Raw genomic sequence first — 19562 nt, forward strand, 5'->3', positions numbered from 1 at the left:
TCCAGCATTTTATAGATATCTGTTCTAATAACCTGTCACTTATTAGACTAATTTCCTTTTCTACATTTCACTTGCATATTTTACTTTGTTTTCATGTATAGCTGTGTTCACTTTATCCTCCAGATAGGAGGTGATTAGATAGAGCTTCAAGTTCTGTTAAGGGAAGTTATTGTATTTGCTGTAACTAAACGTAATGGGTTTGTGGGTTTTTGAACTGAATGCATTTGTGAGCAAAAGTGAAGGTGAGTGTGTTTCAGCAATTGATTCTGGAGGAAGGCAAGAGAAATTGACGAGGAGTGACAGTTTAACACTGGCTGCAAACATACCAGCATATTTTTAGACCTGTTTGGATCTGTTATTTCCTTGAAATTTCTCACCAAGCTGCAAAATGGAGACTAAGACTGGTTGTGAAGCTGAAAGTGCAAGTCTGAAAATGAAAGCAAGTTGCTCTGGTTTTGTTTACTCCCTGCCCCCATCTGCATCTCCAGTCTGTTTCATAGAAGGGTATATACTGTTAACTAGTATCTTCCCTGAAAGGGTTTTCTTCTTTTCATCATTTTGGGGCTCTCTTGTGAATATGTCTGCATAACTTGGGGTGAGAAAGCTTAATATCAAACTAAATCAACTTGTAGAAATAATAACACTATAGAGTCTAAATCACTGGCAAGACAAATCAGTTTGGTAATGTTATTCCATTGAAATATGAAATAATTCATTGTATGTTACACAAATGCACATTTTGTAGGACAATTCCAGTTCCTTGCAGTCAACCCCTTTTGCATTTCTTTGGAATTTGATGGCCATTCATGCTTTTTGCATTACTGTTTTAATTAAGTTATTGTCTTGGGCAGTGACTTGCCAGTTTTCTTCTGTTTCCTTAATGCAGTTGTGCAGACGGTTATACTGTAAGAATGTCCTGGAATGTACATGACTCTTTACAATATTTCCCATTTTGCAATTCCAGGAAATCCGACATCAAGCCAGTGACTTCCCTTGTAAAGTAGCCAAGCTTCCAGAAAATAGAAATCGGAACAGATATAGAGATGTCAGTCCATGTAAGTACAAGGGAAAAGGTCTTAATTACTGCAAAAGGTGTGCATGTATTACATTTTGATTTCCTGCTGGAGTGGAATTTGCTCAATGTGAAGCATTCCAGCAATGCTAAATATTAATTGAAAAATAGAGGTGGAAGTGTTATATGTTAACAAATGCCTAGAAGTGCTACTCTAAATTATTGGTTTAAAAGCTGTGCATTTATTGACTGCATCTCTGTTCTAAGCCAGATGTTTGACACTTCTTACTACTCAAAAGTATGTTGAGAAAATGACTTATTCATTGCACTTCCACTTTGGTCTGTTGCCTATAGATTTTGTCCTTTGTCCAACCTGCCAATTGCCCTCTAACTGATAAATGTGAAGTAAGCAGGAACTCTTTGAACTTCAATTTTTTTTAATCGGTGTATATTTTAGAAGAAAAATACAATAATCTGCTTAATAAATATACTCCAACTGTTATTGCCCATCAGTCATAATTATGGCCACTGGTTAACAGTTCGTTCATTCGATCAAATAGTTTTACAAAGTTGTGATTTTGTCAGTTTTGAAGAATGCAGTCTGTGATTTCATGAAAAATTACTTGCTTGAAGTTATGTCCACAGTTTTGACTCCTGTACTACCTCGTGTGAAGATGAAGATTCACTGATCGTATTCCAAATGATCAGAATTCATTTATTCATAAATAAATTGCCGAAATGTAAACTTTAAAAGCATCAGCTCAACTCGTATTCTCTTCTTTCCCACCCCTCAAACTGCATCTTGTCTTCTCCCAGTCACACTTTTCATATAACGTTCACCACTCATTATTGGCTATTTAACCTGGTAATCTGTCTTAGTCCCCTTTTGTACTGCTCAACAAGGTAATCACTTGCTGTTGTCCTGTCTCTGTTATTACCCATATCCTAACTTCTTTCATGGTGCAATTCTCACCCACGCATGAAAAAAACTTTTCCCCAGTTCCCTTCAAACTCACTCAGACATGTCCCATTCCTTACCATTTAACCCTCCACTGGTCACACTAATTTGGCCACTGTCAACCTGCTTAACTATTTCCTTGTTTTGGATGGCCTTGTTCCTAGCAAATCATACATGGTCAGCTCCTATATTGAAACAGTCACCAGCTTTACTCCGTCAAATCAGGGGGGTTCAAACTCTAATAGATTTGGTACAAATTGCCTAGTCATCAATTGCCAGATCCGTCTTAACCACATGCTGTATTACCATACTTGTTTTCATCAGTCAGACAGTTTCTTCCTATAGGATGATCTTATAGGATAAGGACAATTTTTCTACAGAACAGAGTTTCATTCAACTACTGTTCTCGCCCCTCTTCCAAATATTCAAGGAGCTCATGTGTTTCTTTTGTCTCAGATATAGAGATATTATTCATGCAATTGTGTCCACTGTATAATTCTCTTTCCTGCACCAAGCTACATTGTTCTAAATCTTTAATGGAAAAAGTCCCAAGGCAATTGTAAATGGGCGTATGGCGAACAGATGCCTAACCAAGGATAGATCTGGAGAGATGAACAAAAGTTTAACCAAAAAGATGGGTTCGAAGAAGATCTTTAAAAGGAGAGGTGGAGAGATTTAGGATGGCATATTCAATTTAGGAAATTGAAGAATGGAGTGATAAGTGAGGAAAACCAGGTGGAAACAGTAAAGTTTAGACAAGGTGTAAATTTATGGAGGGTGGGGAATAGCATGTTGGTAGAGAAAGCATTGATGGAATTAGGTTTAGAGGTAACAAAGGTATAACTACTTTTCAGTAATGAACTGAGCTGGGGCAAAGCAGTGTTAAAGCAATGAAAGAAAACAGCCTTCATGGGGAATTTTAGATGTTGGATTGACAGCTCAGTTGAGTTGACCTGGCTGCCAAGATTTAGAGTGGTGTGTAAAGGGGTGGGCATTTTATGATGGTGGCTTTGATCGTCGCCACCTGGTGCTGGTTGTCAGGCAAGCCTATGGGTATGACTTAGAATGAGAATACAAGAAACTAAGGAAAGCAAATGGAAGAGAATCTCAAAGAAATATTACAGTAGTGAATTATTCTACATGTTACGACCAGTTGAGGAGAGGTGAAATGATTCCCTCCTTTTCCTACTCCCCATTTGATCATAACAGGGTTTTAAATTTAAACAGATGTACTTACTAATTCTGAAAGCTCTTTACGCACTGTGATCATAAAAGGACCAAACGGACAAATTTACTTGAGTTTAACAAAAGAAGAGGTTAGTTTTATTGTACTTATACCAATCTGGGTAAAATATTAAAATACACATCAACTTTCATATGCATGGACACACTTGGAGGGCTCACACATACACACACACACACACACACACACACACGAGTACATATTACAGTGTGAGGAGGGATAGGTTTATCAAATTGGGAGTCCATAAGTGAAAGCAATATACAGTCAGTGCCTTGGTGACTCTAATGGTCATGCGCTCTTTCAGTGATCCTGATGTTTCGATTTTAAAGTTGTGGCAGTTAATTTGGTTGTTCTCTGGAGACAGTGGGGTTGAGCAGAATTTCTGTTTTGAAAGGTCTCTGTTCACAATGGTATTTGGTTGGCCTGATCAACAAACAGAGCTCAAGGCTTGCTGGGAAGGTTGGAGGGAGAGAGAGAGCAGGGTTCAACAGCTTCAGCTGCTTCTCAGTTCAGCCTCTCAGCTTTAACTCTGTAAAATGTGTCTTTTTTAACAAACAAAAGGAGTTTTCAGGTCATGTGACTTGCTCTCACCACTGTTGGGGGTGGGGAGAGGGAATCCAAAGAAGGCTGCTGTTGGTGTTCTCCAGAAGGTAGTTTGATTGACTTGTGTAAAAGCTACCTTAGCCATTGTCCCATGGCCTAAAGTGATCAGATTTAATGTGTTGTCTCCAACAGTTGAACCTCAGGTGCTTCCCTTAATGCCTTGTTATTAGCACAGGAGATAGGGCCTTTCACATTCCTCAAGGGTTTATTGCCTCTGGTGAAGTCTTCAAGACCTACTGTCTCCATCCCAATAAAGTGGATTGCATAGTGACGCCATTTGGGGCAGCCATATTTTGGCTGTGATTTCTAGTCACCCTGATGGTTTAAAAAGTCTGTTCTTAAAAGTTCAAGTCCAAGTTTTGGCCAGTGGATTAAAAATCATTTAAGTAAGCATATCTTCATGTCATACAAAAGAGAAGGATTTTGAGGGGGTGGTAAATCCTGAACTTGCTAAACTGTGATGAGAGATATAAAAGGGAAGATCTAACCAACGGCCAATATACTATCTACTTTCAATAACTGAGACAAAGCTAACCCAGGTCAGTTATTATAATGTGTTAATAATTTCAGTATTTTCAGAATTGAAATTACTCAAATATCTCCAGTACCATCTTCAACAAGAGAGAACCTAACCATCTCCCTTTGACATTCAATGACTTTACTGTCGCTGAATCCCTAAGTACCAGCATCCTGGGGGGTTACCATTGACCAGAAATTGAACTGGACTAGCTGTATAAATACTCTGGCTACAAGAGCAGGTCAGAGGCTGGAAATTCTGTAGCGAATAATTCACCCCCTCCTGATTCCCCAAAGCCTGTTCACAATCTACAAAGCACAAATCAGGAGTTTGGGATACTTTTTTTTCCATTTGCCTGGATGAGTGCAGCTCCATTAACACTCAAGAAACTCGACAATGTTCAGGACAAAGCAGCTCGCTTGACTGGCACTCCATCTACCGCCTTAAACATTCGCTTCTTCCGCCACCGACGTACAGTGGCAGCAGTGGATACCCTCTATAAGATGCAATGCAGCAACTCACCAAGGCTCTTTCACATTACTTTCCAAACCAGTGACCTCCACCACCTAGAAGGACAAGGGCAGCAGATGCATGGGAACAACACCCCTGCAAGTTCCCCTCTAAGCCACAAAGCATCCTGACTTGGAATTTTATCACTATTCCTTCATTACTAATGAGTCAAAACCAAAAAAACTAACTCCTTAATATCACTGTGGGTGTACTGATACCACATGGACTGCAGCAGTTCAAGAAGGTGACTCACCACCACCTTCTCCAAGGACAAATTAAGGATGGGCAATAAATGTTGGCCTAGGCAGCGACGCCCACACCCCAAGAATGAATTCTAAAAATCTAGATGAAGACAACATATTCTGAAGAAACTAATGCAGATATCAGGAAAGAGGATTGTGCTTGATGATCCTTCTTTAGCAAATGAAAAGGAGGAAACGGTATGATTTGAGAGCAGTTTCTTGGAGTAGTTGGATGTGGTAGGCTATTCTATATGGTTCTGCCCTTAGACTGCTCCCCATTTACTGTATTTTTTTTATTTACTGGCTGGGCCAGCATTTATTGCCCATCCCTAGTTTTCCTTGAGAAGGTGGTGGTGCGCTGACACCTCGAACTGCTGCGGTCCATGTGGTGTATGTACACTCACAGTGCTGTTAGGGAGGGAGTTCCAGGATTTTGACCCAGCGACAGTGAAGGAACAGTGATAAAACTCCAAGTCATGATGGTGAGTGGTTTGGAGGTGAACTTCCAAGTGGTGGTGGTCCCATCTATCTGCTGCCCTTGCCCTTCTAGATGGCAGTGATTGTGGGTTTGGAAGATGCTGTCAAAGGAGCCTTGGTGAATTCCTGCAGTGCATCTTGTTGATGGTACACACTGCTGCTACTGTGTGTCGGTTGAGTGTTGTGGGAGCTGCACGCATCCAGGCAAGTGGGGAGTATTCCATCACACTCCTGACTAGTGGCTTGTAGATGGTGGACAGGCTTTGGGGAGTTGAGGTGAATTATCCATCACTCCATTCCCAGCCTCTCTCCTGCTCTTGTAGCCATAGTATTTATATGGCTAGTCCAGTTCAGTTTCTGGTCAATGATAACCCGCAAGATGTTGATATTGGGGGATTCAGTGATGGTAATGCCATTGAAAGACAAGGGCCGATGGTTAGATTCTCTCTTGTTGAAGATGGTCATTGCCTGGCACTTGTGTACGCAAATGTTACTTGTCAGCTCAAGTCTGGATATTGTCCAGGTCTTGCTGCATTTGGATATGGGTTGCTTCTGTATCCGACCTGATCTGCTGACCATTGTGCAATCATCAGCGAACATCCCCACTTCTGATCTTATGATGGAAGGAAGGTCATTGATGAAGCAGCTGAAGATGGTTGGGCCAGGGCACTACCGTGAGGAACTCCTGCAGTAATGTCCTGGACCTGAGATGACTGACCTTGAACAACCACAACTATCTTCCTTTTGTGCGAAATAGGACTCCAACCAGTGGAGTGCAGTAATGTAGACATAGGAAAAGAAGGAGTGGTGTCCAAACTTGCAGATTTCCTAAACAGTAAATAATTGAAAATCAGATGAAGCTGCAAGGGGAAATTAAGGACAGATTGGTCAAAATGTGGAAGATGGCACTCAATACCAGTAAATGTGAGGTAGTACATTTGGGTTCATTTAAAAACAGAGCCTATGCTTTTGGAGAAAACTGCATATGTGGACGACCAGGGAGTTTGAGTGTTCAGCATCAACTGAAGTGGGTAAGGCCATTAAAAAAATAAACCAATGGAACATTGGGTTAAATGGCAAGCAGTAATGAATGTATATATTAAGATTTAATTGGGGACCTATCTTAAAGTGGACTGCACTTGTGGGTGGCAACAGCATAGGGTGGATGTTAATGCAATAGATAGTAAAGCACATTCACTAGGATTCTGCTAGTACGAGGAAATACAAATACAAAAAAAAACTGACTTGGAAAAAGGTGGCTGATTTTGTTCGAACAGATGGAATTAATTTGATTGAAATGTTTAAAAGTATGAAATAATAGAACAGAGTAGATAGACTGGTGTGCCAGGAATGAAGTTACAGAGATATAATAAATTGAGATTTAGGGCAGAGACAGAGACCAAAATTCATAGCATTAAGAATAATATATAAATGGAAGATTGAGGAAGGAATACTGATTTGATAAGATGGCCTGATCAGAAGAGGATTGTAATCAAAATCTATATAATTCAAAATAGTCTTGTCTGACTAGTCGTCCAGAAGGCTTAAGAATGTCTGAGGGCCTATACTATGAGAATTGACTCATGTTTCATATGTACTTGTGGTCCTCTTTGTTTCATTTCCCCAATATATTTTTAAGAGCTTATGCACTGCCTGGTCATTCCAGCCTTCTCAACTCAATCCCACATGAGTACTCGCAGGTTACAAACTTTCTATCTACATTCCTTCCTTCCCTAACACAGTCTATTTGGTTTTGTTCTAACAGTTCATGGATGCTTATTCCTTGCCTGATCCTGTACTTACTTCAAGCCAGTACCCCCTTGGCTGCCATTTTGTTGAATAGCTGACTTTTTTTTTAAAAAGGGTAGAGAAAGGTAGCACTTTTAGTAAAAAAAAACATTTGTGAGACGTGCAAATGGGACACATCTAGAAGTGAGAGGGAGCAGGATGGAAGAGAAACCTGCTCAAAGTACACAGAGATAAAAGCTGGGATAATTGAGTGACCTGTTTATTACAAATTGAACCCCAGGTAGAAAGAGTATAGAAGAAAGACCTAAAGAATTGTAGGAAGGTAATTGCAAGAAGATTTTCAAAAAAGTCCAAGGCCGTGCATCAACTAGTGATCAAAAACAGTCTGAGCTTTTTATAAATTTAGCCACCTACTTTCTCAAGTTGTTAGTTAGACATGACCTACCTTTTCAGGGAGCCCACAGACCCAATTGACTGCTTTCTGGTTTTAAGTCCAGGCCACAGAAGAAGATGGTACATAACATGCAAAATTAAATGGAATATCTATTTTTAAAGTGTCACAATCTCTGTAGAGGTCAATAACTTTAAGAAGAAATTCTAACTTCCAGTTAGTAGCTGGAAGGATGACATGACAAGATTTCATATTTTAAGACTTTTACTGTAACATAAGACTAAAGGCACTATTGACTAAATACTAACTCTGTGGGCAGCTTGCACTTTGAACCTCAAAAGCAGACATTCCCCTTTTTCTTTTAGCACACCAAAAACACACTTCACAAATATAACTCACACGATCCTTTTAAGTAAATATTTAATTCTCCAACCAATCCAAGGTGATTCCTAGCTCTCAAGGGTTTGCATCTGTTTTTTTCCTTTCTCAGCCTGGAAGCCTTTAATCTCAGAACTGTCTTTCATGGTGAGATTTTCTATCCCCCAGAAATTCTTCCTCTACTGCAAGCCAGGCGAAACTTTCAGCATCATTTTAACTCCTCATTAATTTGGTCTTTTCAAGCCCAGCATGAGCTTCTCAGCCACATTCTTGTGTTGGGAACCAGAAGGTCCTACTACCTATAGCTGTTCTCCTGGATCCTGTGACTCTAACTTGTCTGAACATTTTCAGGGATATCTTAGACTTCCCCATTTCCTTGGCAACGTGAATTGCATGGGCCTTGTATGCAGGTAGAAATGCTGGTTAGCTTGGTTAGCTATCTTTGAGACTCCAATTCATTGTTGGAAGTAAAGAGACAGATTAAAGCACAACTGTCTACAATCCAACATTCTCAACAATTACTGGGACTTTGGAGACTCTGTCTTATCTCCACTGTTAGCACACAGGCTGCTGCCATTGTCCCCAAGTGTAAACACCTTGTACCTTTTTCCCAGTAAAACAACCTGGGGTCCCCTTTAATCTCTAAAATCAAACCACCTAGGCTTGCTGTCAGGCAAGCTTCAGAATAAGTCACATTCTATTTTACCTATAATTTAAGACACAGTTGCAAAACATAATCTTTTAAACCTCATAATTGTAACAAAAGGCCTTGAATCAGGAATCACAGAAGCCCACTTAAAATGAAACTTCACATCTTAGTAAGAATTAAACCGCGTGTGTTTTTTTTACACCAACTGCAATAACAATTCACAAGATCTAAATTTTCACCTCTTACGTTTGGAGTAATTTGAAGCTTTGAGATGGAGAACACTTCAATTGTAACAGGCCAGATTTCAAAACTTGGGTCATACTGTGTAGAAAAGCTTTGACCTGGTTATTGAAATTCTCTCCCTTATTTATACTTTAGTGTACTTCTATTTCCAGGAAAACCATTCCCCACAGGCTTAAAAAGAGAAGTGTGCATGTTTCGTCATGAGTTTTGTGCTGAATTAATTTTTAGTGCAGTATGATCAATGATCCAAACAGGAGTGTTTTTTGAACTCTTCTTTCACTACTTGTATGCATAATGAAGCTGCCAATGTTTATAAGTGTCAGAATGGTTTGGCTTCCAATGTTAAAACTGCTCTTAGCCATATCTGATCAGCAAGCCAGTACCATGTTCTGACCATTTCGAGCTGGGCTCTCACAAATCTGTAAGATAATTCTTGCTATTTGTTCTGGGTGAAATGTTTCTCTCTAAAGAAAGCAGTTTGCACATTGCCACAGAAAAAGAAGTTTAAAAAATCATCCAGATGTTTAATATTGCTGTACTGTTATATATGTGTCCTCCTTATGTTACTGATAGCTTGATCGGTGCCTCCTGGGTGCTTACGTGCATTGTCAAAAGTATAATCAAAATATAATGCTGATCTTTTTTCTTAAAGTTGATCACAGTCGAATTAAGCTACAGCAAGGTGATAATGACTATGTCAATGCAAGCTTGATTAAAATGGAAGAGGCTCAAAGGAGCTACATTCTAACTCAGGTGAGCAATTTTAAGAGCTACAAATAGTTAAAGGAAAATGTGTTTTGTGTGTTGTTCTACAAATCACTTTCTTGTTTTATCCAAATGTATTATTGATATTAAGCAATCGGAGAATTTCTGATGTATCATTTTGAGCATTTGGCATAAGTGAACACATCAAATTAATGGAATATGATACTGATAAATTAAATATCTTCCCTCTTTTTATGCCCAATATTATTTAGTCAACTCTAACATTATCCAAACTCATCTCATTCGACACCTTTCTCCAGCAGGTAAAAAACTTTTGTCCCATCATTTTCAGGACTTGCATCAAACAGCATCTCCACATGTTTAAAAGAAAGATGTTCTGGCCTACTGTCACCTTTACCTCCATGTAATTAGAATTGAAATAGCCAAAAATATCTGATACAATCAGAAAAGGAAACAAAGATTTGTATCTAAATCTGAAGTTTGACAATAAAGTATTAAGTTCAGTTGTTGGAATTTAATGGAACCTGCTATATAAAAGTACTTAAGGAGCAGGATTTTTCAGATTGCGGGATTTCCCACCTGCCCACCCGAAGAGTCAGAGGGAACGCATCCTCGCCGATACCAGTTCCCACCCAGCTTTTTAACGCTATCATTGATTGGCTGAAGATGGGACTTCCGTCCCTCACTCGGGAGGAAGTTTTGTCTCAGAGAGCTGCTGGACAATCTGATTCTAGTCGGTAGCAGCAGTGACCAGAACTGGGACTACAAGCAATTCCTAGCTTCAATGTCCTGGCGTCCAGGACCAGGTAAGTGCGGGTAGTCCAGTGATGGGGTGAGGCCTGGGGAGGTTCGGAAAAAGGGCTTGGGAGTTTTGAAGAGGCTGGCTGGGGGAGGGAGCAGCCATGGAGGGGTGTGGAAATGCGGCTGTTAAGGGAGGTGGCACCCCACACCCCAACCCCTTCCTTTCTGAAGCCTGAGAAGGGTTACTTGCCAGGCTCCCCCCCAAGCCCCTGACCACCACCTGCCAGCATCAAAATTGAAGCTGGGCAGGAAACTGGCAGGCCTTGCCCACGCCCCTGTAAAATTATGGACTGGCTGGGAAGCCATCTGGGGAATTTTGTGTCCTCCCCCACCTCACAAACCCATCAGTGGGCAACCTGTAATATTCTGCCCATGGTGTATTTTTAGTAGATATGACATTATACAAGGGCAAATATTTGTATTGTCAAATTATTTTCTGTATTTCATGTTGCCAAATCTAAAATTCTGGCTTGCCTTAATATTACATATGCCTTTTAATTTTCCTGTAACTGTGATATAATTCAGAAATTAAAAATTCATATTGCATTAAACTGTCTTGATTTTGCATTATGACCTAAGCACTTAACTCTTACAAGCACAAATTGAAAACATTTGACAATATTATTTTTTTAAAATGCTTCAACTTTGTTTCAGTACCTCGTGTACACTGCAAGATTGCCATGTAATCTACTTCTAAGTTTGCTTGAAAGGAATGCATCCGCCAATGAATATTGACTTTATTACCGATTTGCATGTTGTGCATCCATTACCAAAATAACAGGAGACCTAGTGTTGGCCATCAACACTAAAACTTGTTGAGTCCCCAGGCAAGTTCAAGTCCAAGTAATAATCCTCTCCACTGTCCCACAATCCCACCTTTTTAAAAGAAAAAATTGAGCTTCTTAATCTGCCAGTTGTCCTGAATTAATGTATATTTATTACATTGGATATTATGAAACTGTTAAATTCATTCATTATTCTGCAACTAAACTAGCAGAAGTCAGCCTATGAAGTTTGTATCCTTTTATAGTTTTAAAAAGACTTTTATATAGCACCTTTCACAACCTTAAAGCACTTTACAGCCAATGAAATACTTCTGAAGTGTATTTACTGGAATGTTGGAAAGTATTCTGGTTAAACATTCAATTCTAATTAAGGATGTGGTCAATGATTGTCTTCTGTTTCCACTAGGAAAATAACTAAATTTATAGATATGTACTTCATTGCATGTTCAGTCGCAATAGTTAAGACGATCTGAATTTATCCTAAGCACTTTTTAAAGGAAAGGACGTTCATTTATATAGTGCCTTTCACAACCTCAAAACATCCGAAGCACTTTGCAGCCAATGTTGTAATGTAGCACACAGCAAGGTCCTACAAACAGCAATGAGATGCCTGATCAGGCCATTTGTTATAGTGAAATTGATTGAGGGATAAATATTAGTCAGGCTGCTGGAAGAACTCCCTGCTCTTGTTCGAATAGCGCCATGGTATCTTTTATGCCCACTTTAAAGGGAAGGCAAATCTTTAGTTAAATGAAAGATGGCACCTCCAAAAGTTCACCACACTTGTAGTGGACTGTGTTCTGGAGTGGGTCTTCAATCATAACTTTCTGACTGAAGTGAGAGGGCTAGCACTGACCCAAGGCTGCCAACTAGAATTTATTGATCCTTCATGGAGATTTGTTTTAAAAATGTTTATTACTAGTTAGAGATCTGGAAAGGATCGCTTGAGGGATTCCCCAATTGATATCAATTGAGCCCTTCCTCACCCTCCAGGCTGCCTGTAATGGAAATTTATGGCATTGTATAGAAGAATTCTACAAATGAAAATTGCTAGAAATCTTAGTATCAAAATTCCTTTATGGCCTAAGTATTTACTGATTTGCTTAGAATCTCTGCCATTTTAATGGGGGTTCCCTGTAGATTCTTCTGCATTTTAATGGGAATTCCTTGTAGATTCTTTCCTATTTTATATTTTTGCTAAATTGAATATATTTCCTATTTATTTTTTTTCCCCTTCTCTTTGGTCTGTCCCCACCCCCCCACCACCTCCCCAATTGTCAATTAGCTGAAGCTTTCAAATCTCAGACTACTGACTGAGAGCTCTGTAAGGATTTAGTAACTTCGATTTTGGATAACTTAATTGTTCTAGATTTTGCATTGTACTTAGTCATGGAGAATGACAGCATGCATGATTTTTTGATATTTTTACAGGGTCCTCTTCCGAATACTTGTGGTCATTTCTGGGAAATGGTTTGGGAGCAGAAGTCTAGGGGTGTTGTCATGCTCAACAGAGTAATTGAAAAGGGATCAGTAAGTAGTTGAATTTACTTGCGCCTATCTTATTAGACATTGCACAGAGAAGTTGAAACTGTCAATCTATGGTCAGGAATAGTATGGAACTAATAATATTCTTAATTGAAAGGTAATTAAGATTGTAGATTAAATTTCAATCTGTAAGGTTACTGAGTAGTGACTGCATCAGTGATCGAGCTTCATTAGAAAATGATATTGTATGTAAAGAAATGAGCTACTTTCCTAGAGCATATGGTAGATTTAATGGACTGTGTCAATAGAACATAGTTGTGTATTAGTCTTTGCTCTCCCTCAGCACAAGATAATCTTGGGTAGAGCAGTTGCTTCAGAAATGCCTTTATAATTGAAGATGTATAGCAGTTCTATTTGAAAATTATTTTCTCTTCACCCTGTCCCCATCCTCCTTTCTTGCCCCCTCCCCCCTCTTCACTAATGGTCTCAGTGCATCATTTACGAGCAAACTGCCCAATGTTTTTACCACTGTTACTCATACACCTGATTGCCAGAAGTTAAAATCACTCGCCAATATTGTCATAAATGTATCTGCAACAGGTAGCTTGGTGAGGCCGAGGCCAAGTAAGCTGATGAAATTTTCCAATTTGGGACAAGAGCAAGAATAGAACAAAGAATGTTCCACCTCTCCCATGAAAAGGCAGGCCTACCTGGGACCAATATCAGTTCCCATAGCAGCTTTTTATTTGGATGAAATGAATGAGGTCAAGAGTTCTTCAATATATGAAGTTATGCAGTCAGGCAGAGCTGGATGGTGGTGGGTGGGGATTGATGGGGTGTCCATTCAAGACAGAAGTGAGGGCCCTCGGGCTGTCTTGAATGGGCATTGGAGTATAGGGGGATTGAACATGCATAATGAAAAGGTGACAAGGCCACTAAATTGAAAACTCATAATGATGGTGACCGAAGAATCATTGATATAAGAACATAAAAAATAGGAGCAGGAGTAGGCCATTCAGCCCGTCAAGCCTGCCCTGCCATTCAATAAGATCATGGCTGATCTGCCCCAGGCCTCAACTCCTTTTTTTGTGCCAGCTCCTCATAGCTCTGATATTTAAAAAATCTATCTACATCCTCTTTAAATACTTTTCAGTGATCTAGCCTCCACAACTCTCTGGAGTAGAGAATTCCAGACATTCACTACCCTCTGAGAGAAGAAATTCTTTCACCTTTCAGTTTTAAATGAGTGTCCCCTCATTCTGTAATTATGTCCCATAGTTTGAGATTCCCCCACTAGTGGAAACATCTTCTCAACACCTACCTTGTCAAGCCCCCTCAGAATCTTGTACATTTCAATAAGATCACCTCTCTTTCTTCTAAACTCTTATGAATAAAGGCCTAACCTGTTTAGGCATTTTTGATAAGTCAACGCCTTTATCCCAGGAATCAGCCTACTGAATCTTTTTTTGAACTGCCTCCAATGCCAGCATATCCTTTCTTAAATACATGGCCCAAAACTGTACACAATATTCCAGATGCGGCCTCACCAACACCCTGTACAGTTGTAACAAGACTTCCCTATTTTTAAACTCCAACCCTCTTAGCAATACAGGCCAAAATTCCATTTGCCGCCTTAATTGCTTGCTACACCTGCATGTTAACTTTTTGTGTTTCATGCACAAGAATACCCAAATCCCTCTGTGCTGCACTTTTTTAAGACCCTATCTCCATTTGAATAATAGTCTGCCTTTTGATTCTTCCTACCAAGGTGAATGACCTCATACTTTCCTACGTTAAACTGCATCTGCCAAGTTTTTGCCCACTCACTCAACCTATCTATATCCCCTTGCAGATTCCTTATGTCGTCATCACAACATGCCCTCCCACCTATTTTTATATTGTCAGCAAATTTAGGTACATTACACTCTTCCCCCTCCTCTAAGTCATTAATATGGATAGTAAATAATTGAGGTCCTAGAACTGATCCTTGTGGCACTCCACTAGTTATATATTTCCAACCTGAAAAAGACCCATTAATCCTGACTATGCCTTCTGTGTGTTAACCAATCCTCAATCCATGCTAATACGTTACCCCCAATACCGTGAGCTCTTATCTTGTGCAATAACCTTTTATGTGGCAGCTTATCGAATGCTTTCTTGAAATGCAAATACACTACATCTATTGGCTCCCCTTTATCGACTCTGCTTGTTATATCCTCAAAGAACTCTAACAAATTTGTCAAACATGATTTCTCTTTCACAAAACTGTTGACTTTGTTTGATTGCGTTAAGCTTTCCTAAATGTCCTGCTATTTCTTCCTTAATAATGGACTGCAGCATTTTCCCAACGACATGTTAGTCTGACTGGCCTATAGTTTCCTGCTTTTTGTCTCCCTTTCTTCTTGAACAGGGGTGTCACATTAACAGTTTTCCAAACTGCTGGGACCTTACTGGAACCCAGCGAGTTCTGGAATATTTCAACCAATGTCTCCACTATCTCTGCAGCCACTTACTTTAAAACCCTTGGATGCAGGTCATTAGGTCCTGGCGACTTGTCTGCCTTTAGTCCCATTAGTTTGTCAAATACCTTGTCCTTCGTAATAGAGACTATTACGAGATCTTTCCTCCCATTAGCTCCTTGCTTATGTGATATCCTTGGAGTGTTTATAGTGTCCTCCACTGTGAAGACCGATGAAAAATATTGGTTTAAATTACCTGCCATAATCAATTTTCTTCTTTTTTATTAGCTTTTTAGTCATCCGCTGCTGGTTCCTAAAAAGTTCTTAATCTTCTGGCCTACCACTAGTTTTCGCCGCTTTGTATGCCTTAGTTTTTGATTGGATGTTCTCCTTGACCACCTTTGTTAACCACAGGTGGTTCATTCTTCTCATAGAGTCCTTCTTTTTGACCGGGATAAATTTTTTCTGAGCGTTAAGAAAAATCTGATTAAATGTCTGCCACTGCTCATCCATTGAAGGAAGTTGTCTAAAGCTGGCTGGGAAAGTAGACTAAACTTACTTCATACCTCTCTAATTTCCATTATTTAAATTGAAGACACTGGTTTGAGACCAGAGTTGCTTGCCCTCAAACTGAATTTGAAATTCTACCATGTTGTGATTGCTACCCCCGAGAAGATCCTTAACTACGACATCTCTTATTAATCCCACCTCATTACTAGATCTAAAATAGACTGTGCAGGGTCTGCAACATATTGCTCTAGGAAACAATCCCTGATGCACTCTACAAATTCATCTTCCATGTTACCCCTGCCAATCTGATTTGTCCAGTCAATATGCAGATTAAAATCACCCATGACAATTGTTGCGCCCTTCTTACCGCCTCCATTATTTCCCGGTTTATACTTTGTCCTTTAGTGAAGCAACTCTTCGGGGGCCTATAGACGATTCCCACTCGTGACTTCTTCCCCTTGCTAATCCTTATTTCCACCCAAACTGATTCCACATCACGATCTATTGCACCTATATCACTACTCACCCCACCGCACTGATACCTTCCTTTATTAACAAAGCTACCCTACCTCCTTTTCCTTTTTGCCTATTTTTCCAGAATGTCAAATACCCTTGAATATTGAGTTCCCAGTCTTGGTCACCCTGCGATCACATCCCTGTAGTGGCTTTCAAGTCATATTCATTTATTTCTAAAACAAAAACAGAATTACCTGGAAAAACTCAGCAGGTCTGGCAGCATCGGCGGAGAAGAAAAGAGTTGACGTTTTGAGTCCTCATGACCCTTCGACAGAACTTGAGTTCGAGTCCAAGAAAGAGTTGAAATATAAGCTGGTTTAAGGTGTGTGGGGGGTGAGGGGCAGGGAGAGAGAGAAGTGGAGGGGGCGTGTAGTTGTAGGGACAAACAAGCAGTGATAGAAGCAGATCATCAAAAGATGTCAACAACAATGGAACAAAAGAACACATAGGTGTTAAAGTTGGTGATATTATCTAAACGAATGTGCTAATTAAGAATGGATGGTAGGGCACTCAAGGTATAGCTCTAGTGGGGGTGGGGAGAGCATAAAAGATTTTAAAATATTTAAAAATAATGGAAATAGGTGGGAAAAGAAAAATCTATATAATTTATTGGAAAAAAAAAGGAAGGGGGAAACAGAAAGGGGGTGGGGATGGGGGAGGGAGCTCACGACCTAAAGTTGTTGAATTCAATATTCAGTCCGGAAGGCTATAAAGTGCCTAGTCGGAAGATGAGGTGTTGTTCCTCCAGTTTGCGTTGGGCTTCACTGGAACAATGCAGCAAGCCAAGGACAGACATGTGGGCAAGAGAGCAGGGTGGAGTGTTAAAATGGCAAGCGACAGGGAGGTTTGGGTCATTCTTGCGGACAGACCGCAGGTGTTCTGCAAAGCGGTTGCCCAGTTTACGTTTGGTCTCTCCAGTGTAGAGGAGACCACATTGGGAGCAACGAATGCAGTAGACTAAGTTGGGGGAAATGCAAGTGAAATGCTACTTCACTTGAAAGGAGTGTTTGGGCCCTTGGACGGTGAGGAGAGAGGAAGTGAAGGGGCAGGTGTTGCATCTTTTGCGTGGGCATGGGGTGGTGCCATAGGAGGGGGTTGAGGAGTAGGGGGTGATGGAGGAGTGGACCAGGGTGTCCCGGAGGGAGCGATCCCTACGGAATGCCGATAGGGAGAGTGAAGGGAAGATGTGTTTGGTGGTGGCATCATGCTGGAGTTGGCGGAAATGGCGGAGGATGATCCTTTGAATGCAGAGGCTGGTGGGGTGATAAGTGAGGATAAGGGGGACCCTATCATGTTTCTGGGAGGGAGGAGAAGGCGTGAGGGCGGATGTGCGGGAGATGGGCCAGACACGGTTGAGGGCCCGGTCAACGACTATGGGTGGAAAACCTTGGTTAAGGAAGAAGGAGGACATGTCAGAGGAACTGTTTTTGAAGGTGGCATCATCGGAACAGATGCGACGGAGGCGAAGGAACTGAGAGAATGGGATGGAGTCCTTACAGGAAGCGGGGTGTGAGGAGCTGTAGTCGAGGTAGCTGTGGGAGTCGGTGGGTTTGTAATGGATATTGGTGGACAGTCTATCACCAGAGATTGAGACAGAGAAGTCAAGGAAGGGAAGGGAAGTGTCAGAGATGGACCACGTGAAAATGATGGAGGGGTGGAGATTGGAAGCAAAATTAATAAATTTTTCCAAATGCCGACGAGAGCATGAAGCGGCACCGAAGTAATCATCGATGTACCGGAGAAAGAGTTGTGGAAGGGGGCCGGAGTAGGACTGGAACAAGGAATGTTCCACATACCCCATTAAGAGACAGGCATAGCTGGGGCCCATGCGGGTACCCATAGCCACACCTTTTATTTGGAGGAAGTGAGAGGATTTGAAGGAGAAATTGTTCAGTGTGAGAACAAGTTCAGCCAGACGGAGGAGAGTAGTGGTGGATGGGGATTGTTCGGGCCCCTGTTCGAGGAAGAAGCTAAGGGCCCTCAGACCATCCTGGTGGGGGATGGAGGTGTAGAGGGATTGGACGTCCATGGTGAAGAGGAAGCGGTTGGGGCCAGGGAACTGGAAATTGTTGATGTGACGTAAGGTGTCAGAGGAATCACAGATCCAGCATGATGCCACCATCAAACCCAGAAACATGATAGGGTCCCCCTTGTCCTCACTTATCACCCCACCAGCCTCCGCATTCAAAGGATCATCCTCCGCCATTTCCGCCAACTCCAGCATGATGCCACCACCAAACACATCTTCCCTTCACTCCCCCTATCGGCATTCCGTAGGGATCGCTCCCTCCGGGACACCCTGGTCCACTCCCCCATCACCCCCTACTCCTCAACCCCCTCCTATGGCACCACCCCATGCCCAAGCAAAAGATACAACACCTGCCCCTTCACTTCCTCTCTCCTCACCGTCCAAGGGCCCAAACACTCCTTTCAAGTGAAGCAGCATTTCACTTGCATTTCCCCCAACTTAGTCTACTACATTCGTTGCTCCCAATGTGGTCTCCTCTACATTGGAGAGACCAAACGTAAACTGGGCGACCGCTTTGCAGAACACCTGCGGTCTGTCCGCAAGAATGACCCAAACCTCCCTGTCGCTTGCCATTTTAACACTCCACCCTGCTCTCTTGCCCACATGTCTGTCCTTGGCTTGCTGCATTGTTCCAGTGAAGCCCAACGCAAACTGGAGGAACAACACCTCATCTTCCGACTAGGTACTTTAAAGCCTTCCGGACTGAATATTGAATTCAACAACTTTAGGTCTTGAGCTCCCTCCTCCATCCCCACCCCCTTTCTGTTTCCCCCTTCCTTTTTTTTTTCCAATAAATTATATAGATTTTTCTTTTCCCACCTATTTCCATTATTTTTAAATATCTTAAAATCTTTTATGCTCTCCCCACCCCCACTAGAGCTATACCTTGAGTGCCCTACCATCCATTCTTAATTAGCACATTAGTTTAGATAATATCACCAACTTTAACACCTATGTGTTCTTTTGTTCCATTGTTGTTGACATCTTTTGATGATCTGCTTCTATCACTGCTTGTTTGTCCATACAACCACACCCCCCCTCCACTTCTCTCTCTCTCTCTCTCTTTCTCTTCCCCCCCCCCCCCACACACACACACACACACACACACACACACACACACACACACACACACACACCTTAAACCAGCTTATATTTCAACTCTTTCTTGGAGTCGAACTCAAGTTCTGTCGAAGGGTCATGAGGACTCGAAACGTCAACTCTTTTCTTCTCCGCCGATGCTTCCAGACCTGCTGAGTTTTTCCAGGTAATTCTGTTTTTT

General features: G+C 41.2%; 1 protein-coding gene across 7 annotated transcripts in view; it reads left to right on the forward strand.

Annotated features, from left to right (window-relative positions):
- Nucleotides 1-19562, forward strand: part of LOC121287145 (tyrosine-protein phosphatase non-receptor type 1-like) — a 129870-nt gene that overhangs the window by 86188 nt on the left and 24120 nt on the right. For all 7 annotated transcript variants that reach the window (XM_041204723.1, XM_041204725.1, XM_041204721.1 and 4 more), the window contains 3 exons: nt 965-1055; nt 9625-9725; nt 12716-12814. In XM_041204723.1, coding sequence (XP_041060657.1) covers nt 9690-9725; nt 12716-12814 — 135 coding nt within the window. In that variant the 5' untranslated portion in view covers nt 965-1055; nt 9625-9689. The remainder of the gene's footprint in view (nt 1-964; nt 1056-9624; nt 9726-12715; nt 12815-19562) is intronic.

This window comes from Carcharodon carcharias, chromosome 14 (genome assembly GCF_017639515.1).
Source record: "Carcharodon carcharias isolate sCarCar2 chromosome 14, sCarCar2.pri, whole genome shotgun sequence".
Lineage (NCBI taxonomy): Eukaryota > Metazoa > Chordata > Chondrichthyes > Lamniformes > Lamnidae > Carcharodon > Carcharodon carcharias.